This window comes from Ictidomys tridecemlineatus, chromosome 14 (assembly GCF_052094955.1).
Source record: "Ictidomys tridecemlineatus isolate mIctTri1 chromosome 14, mIctTri1.hap1, whole genome shotgun sequence".
NCBI lineage: Eukaryota > Metazoa > Chordata > Mammalia > Rodentia > Sciuridae > Ictidomys > Ictidomys tridecemlineatus.
Genome location: NC_135490.1, coordinates 13039088 through 13056380, shown reverse-complemented (window position 1 = coordinate 13056380; position 17293 = coordinate 13039088). Strand labels below are relative to the sequence as shown.

Below are 17293 nucleotides of genomic sequence, written 5' to 3'. Positions count from 1 at the left end.
CCAGGATCCGCGTGTCGGTCCCTTCAAGTGACTTCGTTGCCCATTCTCTCCCAGGCAACATGTCGGAAGGAAACGCTGCGGGCGAGTCCAGCGCTCCCGGAGGGCCGCGACCCCTCCTCTCTGGGGCCCGGGGGCTTGTCGGGCGGCGACCTGCGCCCCCGCTCACGCCAGGCCGCCTTCCCTCCATCCGCTCCAGGGACCTCACCCTCGGGGGAGTCAAGAAGGTACCTGATGGCTGATTTCTAAAGAAATTCAACTACCCAACTAACTATTCCAGGCCCCTGGGATTCAACTCGTGTCGATAGGACCTACTCTGTCCCCTACAGTGATGTTGTCCCCAGACTTATGTCTACTCCTTTTCAAATGCTAGGGCACCTATTTCAGGTCTAGGTACAGGGTGCAAGATGTTGAGATGTAATTGAAGAGCAAGATCCTAGTTAGCTCAAGATGTTCAAAAAGCAGTTCGAGCAGCGCTTATTTTAGTGTGTTTTTGGACATCTTTAAAAATCCCATGGCAGACGTTATGTATATGACCGTGGATGTAAAAAGTAGCCCTGAAAGGGGAGAACAAGTTTCAGAAACATAAAGTAGCCAATTTCTTAAATATTTAACATTGTCGTGGAAAATTCTGGTGACAAGTCTGTTTGTGTCAACCTGTTGTGAGTGCTGGAGGTCTTCTGTCCTCTCTACTGAAGCTTGCTTTAGAAACTATTTCCCTGTGATAGTGACTGGTCTGTAGCAGTTAGAAGTCAGAGGTGAGATGAGATAGGTTCTTTAGGTTTTTGGAAATCTGGGAGTCTCTTTCTGAGGAAAGAAGCTGAGATTTTTAAGGTTTTGGACACTCCTCTCTTCTCTCTAACTCCGCTACCTCCACAGCATGATGGTCTTCTTTTCAAACACATACCTATCTCTGAAAACTCTTACTAGTAGGGAATGTGCAGAAGAGAGCCATGGTGATCTTGGCCCATAGAAGATGCCCATTGGGAATTTTTATATTCCTCTGTACTTTGAGGTCAGAATTTACCAAATCAGTGACTCCTGTATTTTACTTTCAGAAAACCTTCACCCCAAATATCATCAGTCGGAAGATCAAGGAAGAGTAAGTAGCTAGGTCTGCTGAATACTTGCCCCTTACATACTTGCTCTGAATTTGGGGCTTTGGGGAAGTGACCTAGGTGTGTGGCTCAGAAACTTGAATTCTTGTCTTGGGGTTCTTTTCTGTAATGGTTTTCATCTCTGGCTCCCAGGTGATTTTTAAGTGCAAGCTTTTAAAAAATACTGATGTGAAAAATCGAAGGAACTCGAGACCATCAATCATGTTAAGCAAAACAAGTCAAACTGAGAAAGTTAAGGATTGTATATTTTCTCTCATATTCAGAAGCTGGAGAGGAAAAAGGAAAACAAAAGTGGGGTGGGTTTCCTCTTAAAAATCGAAGGGAGATCAGTAAAGGAAAGGGACCAAATGATGGGAGATAAGGAGGAAGGAACAAAGTGCTGCAGAGTGATATTGGCCAAATTATTATGTGCATGGATGAATATGTAACAATAAATCTCATCAATATGTACAGCTATAATGCACCAATAAAATAACATGAGGAAATAAAAAAGGAAACAAACTACTGATGGCCTGAGATACTGTGTATTAGTCAGTTTTCCATTACTATAACAAGTATGTGAAGTAATTCAACTTGGAAAAGATTTATTTTGGCTCATAATTCTTACATCCATGATCAGTTGGCCCCATTGCTTTTGGACCTGTGGCAAAGCAGCCCATGATGGCAGGGAGTGGCAGAACAGAGCTTCTCACCTCATGGCCTGGATGCAAAAAACAAAAGGAAAGAAAGAGGAAAGGATCCAAGTTCCAGTATCCTCTTCAAGAGCTTACCCCCAGTGACCTGAAGACCTGTTGCTAGGCCCCAACTCCTAGTTTCTACCTCTTCCCAAAAGCACCCAACTGGGGAGTAATCCTTGAGAACCCAACTTCATAGGACATTTAAGATTCAAACTGCTGGGCATGATGGCACATGCCTATAATTCCAACAGCTTGGGATGCTAAAATGTGAAGACCACAAGTTTAAGGCCAGCCCTGGCAACTTAGCAAGACCATGTCTCAAAATTTAAAAAATAGAAAAGGCTGGTGATATAGCTCAGTGGTAGAACACCCCTGGGTTTAATCGCTGGTACCACTAAAAAATAATAAGTAAACAAAGATGTAGCACACTTCGTGTTCACATTCCAGCCTTCCATGTTTTTGGACAGGAAAGTAAAGTTGAACAAACTGCAAGGCCCCTGCCTCATCAAGGAAGTGATAAAAGTGCTAGACCTAAGATTGGGTTCTGTTTTTCATGGTGTACTTATTGGCTCATAAACTTTCTTCTCAGTTAGATGAAGTGAGATGGGAGAGTAGGGCCAGTTTTCTGAGGCAGAATGAGTAAGTGATTTCCCTTTATCTGTTCTTTTTTCCAGGCCCAAGGAAGAAGTAGCCGTGAAGAAGGAGAAGCGTGAACGGGATAGGGATCGCCAACGTGAGGGGCATGGACGGGGCCGGGGCCGCCCAGAAGTGATCCAGTCCCACTCTATCTTTGAGCAGGGCCCTGCAGAAATGATGAAGAAGAAAGGTACAAAGAGCTAAGTCATGGATTTCATTTCCAATTGCCCGAGAAAAGGGCAAGAGTGACAGAGTTCCTTATTCCTAGTGAACAGGGTGATTTCCCACAGGGAGCTGGGATAAGACGGTGGATGTGTCTGACATGGGACCCTCTCATATCATCAATATCAAGAAAGAGAAAAGGGAGACTGATGAAGAAACCAAGCAGATCCTGCGCATGCTGGAGAAGGATGATGTAGGTACTTGGAGATGGGGTGGGGGGCTCCGAGGGAAAAAGAGCTCACTTATGTCCTGAGACCCTGGTGAGCGGCAGGAACCTTTGGTTAGAAGGGGGCTAAAATGGACTATGATCCAGGTACAAGTGCTGTCAAGCTATGTGACTCTATCTCTTCTTTGGTAGTTCATTGATGACCCTGGGCTGAAAAACGATATGCGAAACATGCCTGTGCAGCTGCCCCTGGCTCACTCGGGGTGGCTTTTCAAGGAAGAGAATGAAGAGCCAGATGTTAAGCCCTGTCTGGCTGGTCCCAAGGAGGAGGACATGGAGGTGGATGTACCTGCTGTGAAAGGTATCCTGTCAGTTAACTTCCCTTTTCCCTGGAGGTTCCAGGAATTCCTCAGATAAGCCTCCAAGACTTCTGCTCGTGAGCCATTCCTTTCCCATTCCAGTTCTGAAATACAGGAGCTAAACAAAGACACAGTTTGTCCCTTTCTGAGGGTTTATGTATTGACAAGGAGGGTGGATGTGAGCCTCAGGTATCACTTTTTAGAGAAGTCACACACCTCTTGAATGTGCTGTTTCTTTCCCCTCTCCAAAAGCAGTGTCTCCCTCCAGCTTCCTGGCTGAGTGACAGTGGAACAGATGGGGGTGAAGGTCTGGGAACAGTGAGATGGCATAGAGGGAAACAGCTTGATGTCCCTTCCTTTGTCTTACCCTGGGCAGTAAAAGAGGAGCCACAAGATGAGGAGGAGGAGACTAAGGTGAAGCCTCCTCTCAGAGCAGCCAGGAAGACTCCAGGCCTCTCAAAAGACGTGTCTGTAGCAGAGCTGCTCAGGGAGCTGAGCCTTACCAAGGATGAGGAGCTGCTGTTCCTCCAGCTGCCAGACACACTCCCCGGCCAGCCGCCCACTCAGGATATCAAGCCTGTCAAGACGGAGGTGCAGGGCGAGGATGGACAGATGGTGGTCATAAAACAGGAAAAAGACCGGGTATGCTCAGGAGTGAGTTCTGGGGAAATTGCAGGGTGGGAGCACCAGGAATGGAAGCTGACCTGTGGAGGAAGCGCAGGCGTGCCTTCTGAGTTGAAAAAGAATGGTAGGCATTTGTCTTCAGCATCTGCAAGGGGTTCAGGGCCTGGGCTTTCAACCCAGGTACATGTGTGTGCTCACTTTTTGTAATGAATAATTTAAAAACAGACAAACAAGAGAATGTAAACTCCTATGTACCATTGTTCAGCTTCAGCAGTTATCAGTATTTTGTCCATTTGTTTGTTGTAGGTTTTGTTTTATAACCTGTGGCAGATAGCTGCAGAAGAAGGGGCCTCTTTGGGAAGCTTATTCTGACCCCTGCTGCCCAGGCCTCTGTGGGGGATGAAATGGGGGTTCATTCACAAAAGGTAAAGTAACGAACTCCTTGCCTAGTTTCCATCCCTTGCTTCTCTCCATAGGAAGCCAGGCTGGCAGAGAACACTTGCACCTTGGCTGACCTGACAGAGGGCCAGGTTGGCAAGCTACTCATCCGCAAGTCAGGGAAGGTGCAGCTCCTCCTGGGCAAGGTGACTCTAGACGTGACAATGGGAACCACCTGCTCTTTCCTGCAGGTGCGAGACCCATAGGGCCATGAAGAGGCTCTGGATGGACTGGGTAGTGCTGAGAGAGGGAGGGGGTTTCTTGAACATATCATGAGATTCACAGACTGAGGGCTGGGGCATGGGATGATTCTGAATCACTGTCTCTGTCGGTTGCAGGAACTGGTGTCTGTTGGCCTCGGAGACAGCAGGACAGGAGACATGACAGTCCTGGGACATGTGAAGCACAAACTTGTATGTTCCCCCGATTTTGAATCCCTCTTGGATCATAAACACCGGTAAAATGAGCAGATGGAGGAGGATAGCGACTGTGCCCACGGCTGCTGCCTGCTCCAGACGTTTTGTTCTCCAATCTGGGCGACCCAGAAGGGGCCCGTTTAGCCCACCCACTCCAGCCTTTGGCAGCCATCCTAGTTTTCTCCCCACCAGGGCCTGCACAGCTCCTTCCCCAGCAGCTGTGAATGGCACAGTGACCTTCCCACAGCGTGAAATCGGATGGCACCTCTTGCTACTGGAGACTAGTCCCTGCTATTTATTTTTATATTTATGTCTTAATCTACTAAACCAACTGCATCCTCTTGAGATGGAGTGGTCCATGGGAAAATGGAGGCTCCTCTTGGGGGCCTGTGGAGCTGCAGGGACAAGAAGTGGAAGGGCTGCAGATTGGGCTTCTGCTCCCTCCTTCCTCATAGGAGACAGGAGAGAGCAGGGATGGAGTCTGAGACTTTAGTGCTTAGTCCCAGCTTATTGGTTCCAAGTTCTGTGTCCTTGGACAAACTACCTAACCTTTCTGAGCCTCATATTCCTCATCTGACAAAAATGGGGATAATACCTACCTCACAGGGTTGGTGTGAGGATCATATGGAATACTGTGGATGAAAACTCCTTGCACAAGGCAGATGTATATACCTGTAGGCACTCAATAAACCTTAGCTTCCCTTTCCTTTGCCTGAGTATTTTCAAACAAAATGTACATCCCAGGAGTCTCAAAAAAGAAGTGACTAGAGCTGTTAATGTCTCCACTTTTGTCCATCCATCCATCTGTCCATCCTTCCTTCCTTCCTTTCATTTTTGTGGGCCTTGTGCATGCTAGACAAGCACTCTGTCACTGAGCCACATCCCCAGCTCTCCTTGATTTTTCCTCTGCATTTCATCCCACCCTACCCTGGTTCTGATGCTCCAAATGTTCAAGTCTGTTCTGTGTCTCATGAATGCTTTCTGTGTGAGTTACTAGCTGTAAACTGTTGAAAAAAATCAGAGACTTCTTTTGGCACTCTGCAAAGGTCTTTTGTTAAAGTGGGGTCCAAACTCACTCTCTGCACCCCTACAGTCAGTAGTCAGTACTCCTCCAGCTTTCATTAAAACATTTTCTCAAAGGAAACCTGGAAGCTAGTTGTGGTGGTGCATGCCTATAATCCTACCTACTCTGAAGGCTGAAGCAAGAAGATCACAAGTTTGAGGTCAGCCTATGCAACTTAGCAAGACACTGTCTCAAAAGTAAGTTAAAAGAGGTAGACATGTAGCTCAGTGGTAAAGTTCCCCAGTACCAAAAAATAAAAAAAAACCACCAAAATCATGGACACTCACAGTGAATCATCACCACACCACGTCAAATAGTGTTAAAAAATAAACCCTTGGTAAGACCAAGGTTAGAGATTGAGACTTGACGGTGACCTTTCACTTCAAAATCTGTGTTTTGAGTTCCCCTTTGCCTCCCTGTCATCAAAAGATTTCCTGTTCAGCATGGATCCCAGTCTCAGCTGTCATGCTCTTGTTGAGCTTGTGGATCTATGATCTTGTTCCTTTTCCAGGTCATTTCTGGTCTGTGTAGTCCCTGAAGCAGTAGCTTCTCCTTCCACCCTGGATAGGACTGAGATGTTTGCAGATTAGAACAAAGTGGCACAGCAGTGCCAGGTGACTGCAGGCTGACAACACAGCCTGCTCTTCTCAGTATGTTGCCCCTGCAAGAGGAATGGACCCCAGTCCCGGTGAGAACTATCTGCACTGCCAGGTTGCCCTGTAGCTTTTGGATGCTTCTTCCTTTAATCTCATTTTTCTTCTTTCTGCTTTTGCTGTTATTTATCCAGCATAGCTGGGCTTTTCCTACAAAGCCTCTCAAGCTGTCCAGCCAGGAGCTGTGAGGGGATTGGATATTTAGTGACCACATTGCCCTTTCTGCAGCTGGTATCTTGTGTTAGTTCTGTCAGTAGTGTTCTGCTCTTTGCTCATTATAGAGGACTGGAGTAGAAAGAGTTCCTTGAAGTATGTGCCATAGAAGTCTTGATCCATACTGCACTGAGCTTTGATTAGCTCTGGGCTCCAGCCCTTTGTTCTGTGTGTGTGTGTTGCTGGGGATTGAACCCATCCATGGGAGGCAAGCACTCGACCAACTGAGCTATATCCCCAGACCCCTTTTGAGTTTTTCAATAACTGAGGCACTGCCTTTTGGTCTCTGTTATAATCTCCTTTCTCTGTTGTTTCTTTTCTTTCTTTCTTTTTTTTAAAGAGAGAGGAGAGAGAGAGAGAATTTTTTTAATATTTATTTTTTAGTTTTCGGTGGACACAACATCTTTATTTTATTTGTATGTGGTGCTGAGGATTGAACCCAGCGCCTCGCACATGCCCGGCAAGTGCGCTACCGCTTGAGCCACATCACATCCCCAGCCCTCTCTGTTTATTTAGTTCAAAAATACTCTTCTGCTTTTTTTGGGGGGGAGGGTTGGGGGTGAGGGACACTAATCCAAGGGTCCTGTGTCATTAGATGTTTAGTAATTTGCAGTCTTTGGTTCTTCAAGAAAGCTTGAGGAAGAGCACGTGCCGCCTCCATGTTCATTTTGCCATCTCTTGGGGAGTGAAGCTTGGGACTCTCAAAAGTCCTTACAGCCTGTATCTAGATCCCTAATGCACACATTAGATCTCATCAATAAAAGTGTGGAGAAGCTGGGAGCAGTGGTGCAGACTGTGATCCCAGCAACTCTGGAGGCTGAGGCAGGAGGATTGCAAGTCAGCGGGGACAACCTGACGACTCCCTGTCCCAAAAATAAAGGGTTGGGGATACAGCTCACTGTTGGAGCACTGCTGGGTTCAATCCCTAATACTGGGGGAAGAAAAAAAAGAAAGCTGTGTAGAAAAAGACAAGGCAAGTCTGCTTTCTTGGCTGTCTCAGAAGCACACATTTCTACCACCAAATATGTGCAAATAATGGGAGAAAAGCCCAAAGTCAAATTCATATATGGGTGCAAATGGATGCAAATTTATTACTACCTGCATCTGCGTATATATATTTTGTTAGAAACAGCAGGGGAACCTTAGGTTTGCTCATTTCTTTAACTACATGAGTAAGTGACAGGCTTTAGAGTTTAGGCTTGGATATGGATCCAATTTTTATCAGTAACCCTGAGGAGAAAAAGTCACGTATTCTTCCCTAAACCTAGTTGTTTTTGTTTTTAAATTTTCCAAAAGAATGAGATAATGGTTCTTTTTATAATGTTGTTTTTATGGTAGCATGAAGATGAAGTATATGAACTATATTGGGTGCCAGACAGATAAATGCCTTAACAGGATATGTGACCAGCACAAGCCACAGGAAACTAGATTGACAGAGACTTCAGCCACAAAGATGTTCATCATGTAGCAAACAAGTTCTGGAGATAGGTGGTTCCAGAGTTCAGTGGCAGCCAAAACATCATCAGGATTTTCCTGGAACCATTTGCTCTGCCGTCCTCAGTGTTACAGAATGGTTACTTCAACTCTCAACATTATTTCTTAAAATGACAGTGTCCAAAACTGTATAGGTCCATTTTTTGGTCGCTGTCACCAGGGACCATGCCTCTACCACTTGAACTCTTAGAGGAAACCACATTCAAACCATAGCAAAAAACAAAGCAGTAAGCAATGGGCAGCAGTGAGGGATCTTTGCCATCGCTCTGCTCATAGAGGGTAGTTTTAGAAGCCCCATAGATTTGCCCAAGTGTCTTCATAGGGCTGAGCTATGTATCTTCCCTGGGACCAGGCACTGGCAAAGGAAAAATAGTAGACCAGTTTATTTCCTTCTATACTGTGGCCTGTGAGATGGGATTTTGTTAAAAGGGAAAAACAAAGTGGCAGTAGCTAATCTATAATAGTTGCCACCATGTTTTAAAAAGTATTGTAGATACATTGGGAGGCTGAGCCAAGAGGGTCACAAGTTTGAACCTCAGCATCTTAGCAAGACTCAATATTTAAAAAAAAAAAAAATTGTAGCACAGCATTGTGGCATACACTTGTAACTCCAGCTACCTGGGAAGCTGAGGCAGAAGGATTACAAGTTCAAGACTAGCCTCAGCATCTTAGGCCCTGTCTCAAAATAAAAAAGGCTGGGAATCTAGTTCAATGATAAAGCACCCCTGGGCTTTATCATTCCCAGTACCACAAATAAAATAATAAAAATAAATATTAAAAAAATAGTGTAGTAAAATCAAAAGATTATATCTAGGTAGAATTTTTTTAATGTTTGGTCACTTTTTATTCTGCTAAATAAACCAGTTTTAACTTTTTAGTTCATATTCTTTCAGGTTCCAAATTTTGTGTATTATATACAATGTAAATTATATGCTATTTTATCATGTGCTCCAACTCAGTCAAAAATATGCAGTTCTTTCATGTCACTGAGCATCATATTTCAGATATATGTGAGTTAGCTGGAAGGATAAAAGCATACTTTAATCATACCTACTACATGGTCCAGCTGAATTGAGCCCTCAACCCTAGGCTGTTAAAGGTAAGAAGACTTATTTCCTAGTTATGGTACAAAAGTTTAGTGCTAGTGTGGGCAACATAGCAAGACCTGTCTCTTAAAAAGAGTGTGTGTGTGTGTGTGTGTGTGTGTGTGTGTGTGTGTGTGTGTAGGGAGAGGGCAGGGGAGTGGCAGGCATATGACAATAAGTAGAGCAGGCCTCACTGAGAAGGTCTGATCCCAGAGAGGATGCAGAAGGATCAGGAGGGAGCCGGGAGAATGTTCTGGGCAGAGGGAAAGCTTGATGGAGACTGGTTTGGAGCTGAAGGAATAAGAGGGAAGCAGCAGGGGAGGGGTGCCTTTATTCCACTGTAAGGACTTTGTCTTCATTTTTAAATAGGGAGTAGTGGCAAACTCCTCTGTCTAAGTTTCCAGAGAGTGATGTGTTCAAGCAAGGGCAGAGCAGGCTGCAGATCCCAGGCCAATATAATCAGCCAAACAACAGATGGGAGTGGCTTGGATAAAGGTAGTAGAGGGTAGTGGTGGATGTGTAGGAAGTGATTGGATTCTAGATATTTTTTTTTTTAAACTGGGGTTGCCTCATACATACTAGGCAAACACTCTATCACTAGGCTATATTCCTAGCATTTCAATTTTATTTTTATTTATTTATTTATTTATTTTTAGACAGGGTCTCATTAAGTCACCCAGTCTGACCTCTAACTTGCAGTCTCCTGACTCAGCCTCCCAAATCACTGGAATCACAGGTGTGAGCCACAGGACCCAGCTCTAGCTACTTATTTTGAAGGTTGAGCCAGCTTGATCTGCTGATAGATTAGTTGTGGGTGTTAGAGAAGAGTCAAGTTCAGTCCAAAGTTTTGACAATAGAAAACAGCCAAAAGCTGTAGGAAAATGGTCGTGACTTGTCTTTCTGCCATCTTCCAATCTCAATTGGTAGAAACTAATTCACATCCAGAACTGTTCTGCAAGGGATTTAGGGAAATGTTAGTATTTTGCTTTCTAGCCCCTGAAGTCTAGGTTGACATTTATAAAGGAGAAGGAGCCTAGAGAATGGTGAGTTCTGCCTACCGTATCCTCTGCAGTTGAGGCACCAGTCCAGAGCTGTTGTGCTGTCTTCCAAAAGAAATCAGCCCCCATAGCTAGACCCACCACACTCAGAGTGACTCACAAACATTTGCACAATATTTTTCACATGATTTCTTCTGGAAATGTCTCTTATGTTGTACAACCTTAGTACCTAAATTAGAAGCTTATCTTTGGACTACAAAAATTTGCCTAAGCAATCATTCCTCTGTTTCTGGATATTTAGATTTTTCTAATTTTTCACTGTTTTTTAAAAAATGATGTATAAATAACCTTGCTAAATTGTTGCTGATGTTGTCAACTATTTTCCTAAGGTTCTTTATTAAAAATAGTTTTACTACCCGGGAGTGGTGGTATGTGCCTGTAGTCTCAGGTACTCGGGAAATTGAAGCAGGAGGATCATTTGAGCCAAGTTCCAGACCGGCCTGCTGAAAAACACAGCAAGGCCCTGTCTCAAAACAAACAAAAAAAAACATCTTTGCTGAATCAAACTCTGACACTTTTAAGGCTTTTGACAGATTTTGCCCTCCAGAGTGTTTGCACCTATTCACATGCCCATTAGTAATGCATTTGTAAACTTACATGTGTAATCAAGGTTCAATTTTTAACCTATATGAACCTTAAAAAAAATGCTAAATTGGCGACCTGCCTTGTGCTCACCCGTCTCTGGGTGGCTGTCTAACCTTCATCAGCAGGACTGGAGTGCTGAGGACACCCATTTATCAGCAGGACTACCATGGTGGTGTTTCCCAAACTTGTTTTGAGTAGTCATATTTACTCTTGTAATTATATAATTTAACTAAGTAATTATATAAACTGATAAAACTGAGGGCTAAAAGAAAGTCATTTGTGTCAGAAATATGATAAGTACCTAATTTTAAGTAAGTATATAAATGATGAAATATGAGTGCTAAAAGAAAGAGTTCTTAGTTCTTTGGTACCAAGGATTGAACTCAGGGGCACTCTACCACTGAGCCACATCCCCAGCCCTATTTTGTAGTTTATTTAGAGACAGGGTCTCACTGAGTTGCTAGTGCATCACAGTTGCTGAGGCTAGCTTTGAACTCTCAATTCTCCTGTCTCAGCCTCCTAAGCTGCGGATTATAGGCGTGCTCCACTGTGCCCAGCTGAAAGAGTTCTTAGTTCTATGGAAACTAGAGTAAATACTTTGGAAACTCAACAAACATGAGTCACTGAAAATACTGTTGCATTCAGTTTAGGCAATATGAATATAAATATAGGAAGGACATCATGAACATCTGGGGTCGTTCTGCACTCAGATTGCTTCACAAGATCTCTAATGCTTTGACTTCTCAATGCATTTTTAGAGAAACCAAAATTGGCGATCTTAGCAGTGCATTGTAGATTCCATAGAATGCCAACCAGCATGCCTATTTCTTAGAGAAAAAGACTTGTCCTTGCACCATTGAATGTCCTTTTTATGTGTGTTAGGTTAAAATATTTAAGACAGATGTGTTTCTTTTATTAAGCCAAAGTCTGTTCAATTTAGAAAATGGCATAGGATCCTCCTATGACCTCAATGACCTCCTGAGTCATCCCACTCCAGCCACCCAAACCTATGCTGTTTGTGTCACACAGCAGGCAGGCTCCATGTTTGGGACTTTTGCATTCTTTTCCCCACTACCTGGAACCCACTTTCCCCAGGTATCTTGTTTCTTGAATTCCTTCAGTTCTTTCAGACTCCCTAACCACCTTTCATAAATCAGCAAACTCCCAACCCTGATGATCCTTATGCCTCTTTTCTTGCTTTCTTCTTCTCAATAGCATTTGTCATCATTTGACTTATTGTTTCCTTTTTTTAAATTTATTGTTTAGTATTTGGCAGACACAACATCTTTGTTTGTATGTGGTGCTGAGGATCGAACCCAGGCCGCACGCATGCCAGGAAGCACGCTACCACTTGAGCCACATCCCCAGCCCTTGTTTCCTTTTTTAATCTGGTATTTCATCTAGAACACAAGCTATAGAGTAGAGATGGTTTTGTGCATGACTTTTCCCCCAGTGCTTAAAATACTTTCTGGCACATAACAGGCACCAAATAAATGTTGGTTGAAAGAACACAGGCTCAAAGATTATATGGGAAAGTTGTGTGTGCTCAAGAATTTTTATATTTCTGCACAAACATGCAAGTGAGAAAGTTGATATGACTGGACAGTCTCCTAGATTCCTCCTAGGGAAAGAATGCCCATTACTCTCTAGGGAGAAGAAAGGATCAGGCTGACCTTGTGGGTAAACCTTTGCACCAGTTTAACGTACTGTCTTCATGGTTTCTCCTGGTGAGTGTACAGTTGGCACTGGTGTTATACACAAATGTGCTGTGTGTTCATAAACACCAAAGGGAGTTATACCAATCAGGAATTGCAGCATATAGAGATGTGCTCTTATCTTCAGGACCCCAGAATCCTAGTGACTTTGAGCTAAACATGTTTGGTTGTTCATTTTGCTGTATGGAACATGTGTCCAAGAGAGGCAGTGTCCACCTGAAGTGCCCCTATAGGGGTGTTGAATTTGTTACCTCCTTGATGTGGCTAAGAAGTAAGTATGCTCCTTTTGAAAAGCAGTTCCTAGCTTGCTACTGGGTTTTCATCAAAACTGAACACCTCACAATACCTAAACTATGGAACCAACACAGATACCCTCAACAGATGAATGGATAAATAAAACATGGTATATATGCACAATGGGATATTAATCAGCCTTAAAGAAGAATGAATTTGGCATTTGCAGGTAAATGGATAGAGCTGGAGAATATCATGCTTAAGTGAAATAAGCCTATCACAAAAAATATAAAGGCCCAATGTTTTCTCTAATATGCAGATGCTAATTCACAATGTGGGGTGGCTAGGGGAAAATAGAGGTACTTTGCATTAGAGGTGAGCGAAGGGAGGGTAGGAAAGATAGTAGAATGAATCAGACATTATTACCTTATATGCATATTATGATTATACAACCAGTGTAATTCTACATTATGTACAACCAGAAGAATGAGATGTTATGCTCCATTTATGTATGATGTGTCAAAATGCATTCTACCGTCATGTATAACTAATTAGAACAAATAAAAAACTGAACACCAGAGAAAGTATGTCACAATATGTATCCATTGCAACCTGTGACTGGCCTCCCATTTTGGGGTAGATTAAATTTAACAACTAGCAACAAGAGAGGAGCCAAACAGCCTCTTCTGTCAGAAATGGTACATTCCAGCACTCTGGCCTGGCCCTGTTGGCATTTCAGATGCATGTGAAAAAAAAAAAAAAAGGCACCTATTCCTTTGGGGGCAGTTTATTCTTTGCTCTACAGCCTAAAGCAAAGCCACCAGCTCAGTGAGTTTTCCAGTTTGCAGAGGCCCCCCAAAATGCCAGGCCTTTCTTTACGGATGTTTGGCTAAGCTGAGACCAGCAGCAGCCACAGGCTGCTGGGGCTATTTGGGGTCAGCTCCAGCTGTGTGCATTGGAGGTGGATGGGGTCACTCCACTCAGATGGCACAATGAAAGCTGTTCTCATAGCTCTGGCCAGTATTCCTGATGAACCCTGTTCTAGTTTCACTGATTCTTAGGCTGTTGACAATGGCCTACCTATTTGGTCTGCCATTTGGAAAACTACAGACCGACAGATTAAAGATTTCTCTTGTTAAGGCCATGAACCATGTAAACAAATCATACTGTTGATAGAACCATGTGACTCACTCATGTAGGCGCCCATGATAAGGGTACATTCTCTGATGAGATGAATTGGAATCAAGGTGGAAACTATGTTGCTACCTCTGCTGCCTGGATGCATTGCTGTCCCGGTCATGGCAGCACACTCATGGGCACCAAGCAAAGGACTCTGTGTTCCAGATGCATAAGCTTCCACTGCATACCGGGTTTGGGACTCCTGATAAAAGTTGAACCATTTGTCTCTTGGCGAGGGAGGCCAAAATGCACAGGGCAAGGCAATTGAGTCCACCCAACCTCTGACTCCCACTTGGGGCTACAGGCTTACCTGTGCTCACAGTCTTTTAGGTTCCAGTGTTTCTGTCCCAGTTCAATTAGTTGTCTCTGGCCACCCCATTATGACCCTTGAAAATAATCTTTGTCTTTCAACTTTGTGAAAAGGATGTACCTTTTATCACAGTGGATGCTCCAGTCACTCAGGTAGACCTTCTAGACTGCCCGCCATACACGGATATTTGATAGTGCTGATCACTGAAGTAGCCTCCTCAAAAATGAACAACTTCTGAGTCTACCTTTGTTGTGCTATGAATGTCCTCTCCAAAACTCACATTGAAATTTAATTCCCTCTCTGATGGTATTGGGAGGTGGGACCTTTAAGAGGTAATAAGGATATGAGAGTGAAGGCTGTTTTCTCTTGCCCTCACCCTCTCTTGCCATGTTGACTCTGCCATGTTGTACAAAGGAGGAAACCTTCACCAGATGTCGCCCTTCCATCTTGGACTTCTTGCCTCCAGAACTGTGAGAACTTTATTTTCTTTATAAATTACCCAGCCTCTGTGGAAAACGTATCTGTTTATCTTTTTTTTTTTTAATTCAGCACTAGAAATTGAACCCAGAGCTTCACATATGCTAGGCAAGTGAGCTATATCCCCACCTCTTTATGATATTCTTTTATAGTGACAGAAAACAAACTGAGGCAGCATCCATTGCCTTTTTCTGGCCCATACACATTTTTAAGTGTCTTGCTTGTTTTCTGTTGCAATAACAAAATATCTGAGACTGGGTAATTCATAAAGAAAAGAGGTATATTTTGGATTACAATTCTGGATGTCCAAGAGCATGGCACCAGCATTTGTTCAACTTTTGATAAGGGGCTCCTGGCAGAAAGTGGAAGCAGGTACATGTGTGAGAGATACCAAGGGGAGGTTCTTGGCTTGCTTTATAACAGCTTGCTCACAAAAACCAATCCATTCCATTGATAACTAACCCAGCCTCTTGAGAGACATTCATTCATTCACGAGAGACATGCCTCATGCCCAAATCACCTCCTGAAGTCCTCACAAAACTGCCACACTGGCAATAAAATTTTAACACAAGTTTTGGTTGAGACGGACCACTTACGAACCATCGTACTAATCCATAGTACAGAACATAACTGTCCTCAGAAGAGGATCATTCTCTTTCAGTTGTCTGGGTATTAATCAGGATGAAAAAGTGGAGACCCAGTTCAAGTTCAAGCTGGACGGAGAACCAGGAGAGCCGAAGTTGCATTTCCAGTCCAAAGGCTGACAGGTTGCAGATTCAGGAAAAGCGGATATTTCAGTTTGAATCCAAAGGCAGGAAAAAGCTGATATCTCAGTTTGAAGGCCATCAAGCAAGAGGAAGTCTTTGTTAATTGGAGGAGAGTCAGATCTTTTGGTTTATTCTGGCCTTCAACTGATCAGATGAGGCCCAACCCATTAGGGAAGGCAATCTGCCTTATTCAGCCTGTCAATTTAAATGTTAATATCATCAAACCTCCCAGGGACACTCAGAATGTTTGACCAGATATCTGGGCATCCTGTAATACCAAATTGACATAGAAAATTAGCCATCAGCTGGATGCAGTGATGCACACCTATAATCCCAGTCACTTGGGAGGTGGAGGCAGGAAGATCAGGAGTTCAAAGCCAGCCTCAGCAAATTTAGTGAGGCCTTAAGCAACTTGATAACACCCTGTTTCTAAATACAATATTTTTTAAAAAGGTCTGGGGAGCTGGGGATGTGGTTCAAGTGGTAGCGCGCTCGCCTAGCATGCGTGGGGCACTGGGTTCGACTCTTAGCAACATGTAAAAATAAAAAAAATAAAGATGTTGTGTCCACCTAAAACTAAAAAATATTTAAAAAAAAAAAAAAGGTCTGGGGGAGTGGCTCAGAAGTTAAGGGCTCCTGGGTTCAACCTCCAGTACCAAAAAATAAAAATAAATAAAGGAAGAAAATTAGCCATCATAGTCTGTCAGGGCCACCATGAACAAGAGCTAAACACACCTCTTTAAGCCTTGAGTAAGGAGGTACTGAACTCAGCAACATTTGTTTCATCAATTATCTTAATAGTCTCTGTGGGACCTCCAATTCTCTAATTCCTTATTCTCTATGCCCAATTATGGTCTTTACAATTGCAAAATAAAAATTTTCTAAAGACAAAAATTCCCCACATATTATGAGTTTAACATCACTCACTTTCTTCTAATTTTCTTACTTTCCACCAACCAATCCACAATTCTCTGAGAATCTAAGCAGATTCTACAGGAGAGAAGATCAAGCACATTAATACTTAAAATTCACTCTGGAGTGACCCCATCCCTGTTCAGGCACCCCCTCCCATGACATGCAAATCAGTCAGGGTCACTCCAGGTGAATTGGCTGGTGCTAAATAATCACACAGACACAGAAACTACCTTTTTCTTGGGGTTCAGTGATGGCTCCTCTGCCCCAGCTCTCAAAGGGAGACAAGAGAGGCAGGCAAAAAAGAGAGAGAGGGCTCACCTGAAAACATCCTTTTTATTGAGGAGAAGACGTTTGAGAAAGTTCCACCCAAATAAGGCAAGGGATTGGGTTTCAGAGGGGGTGTAGCCCAGACCCATTGGGTGATGCCCACTCCCAAAGCTGCACCTCTCTTGCTGAACAGAGGAAGTTCACATGCATCACAGCAGGTGCAGTGCCATTTCAGTACCTCCTGAACTTAAAGAGGTGTGCTTAGGGGCTGGGGCTATAGCTCAGTGGTAGAGTGCTTGCTTTGCACGTGTGAGGCACTGGGTTTGATCCTCAGCACCACATAAAAATAAATAAAGATATTGTGTCTTTCTACAACTAAAAAAATATTTTTAAAAAAGAGGTGTACTTAGCTCTTGTTCATGGTGGCCTCCCGACAATAGTCATTATCTATTTTTCTTGCAATGGCCATTTTAGTGGTTATGAAATGATATTTTATTGTGGTTTTGTGTTTCTGTGATGAATAATGATAATGTGCCCATTACCGATTTATATACCTTCTTTAGTGAAAGATTCATTGGTATTTTTTGCCCATTTTTAATATTTTGTTTTTCGACTTATTACTGAG

At 43.4% G+C, this 17293-nt stretch overlaps 1 protein-coding gene across 2 annotated transcripts; it reads left to right on the top strand.

Moving 5' to 3' along the window:
* The first annotated feature begins 6 nt into the window (after positions 1-6).
* Polr3d (RNA polymerase III subunit D) lies at positions 7-5359 on the top strand. 2 transcript variants are annotated; one of them, XM_078030907.1, is made up of 8 exons: positions 7-224; positions 1056-1099; positions 2467-2618; positions 2719-2843; positions 3009-3177; positions 3552-3817; positions 4276-4383; positions 4576-5359. In XM_078030907.1, exons 1-8 carry the CDS (start codon positions 60-62, stop codon positions 4696-4698), a joined length of 1152 nt encoding a protein of 383 aa, XP_077887033.1. In that variant the 5' UTR covers positions 7-59; the 3' UTR covers positions 4699-5359. The 2 variants fall into 2 exon arrangements, with proteins under 2 accessions (XP_077887033.1, XP_077887032.1); XM_078030906.1 differs by having other exon boundaries at positions 4276-4428.
* Positions 5360-17293: the final 11934 nt, after the last annotated feature.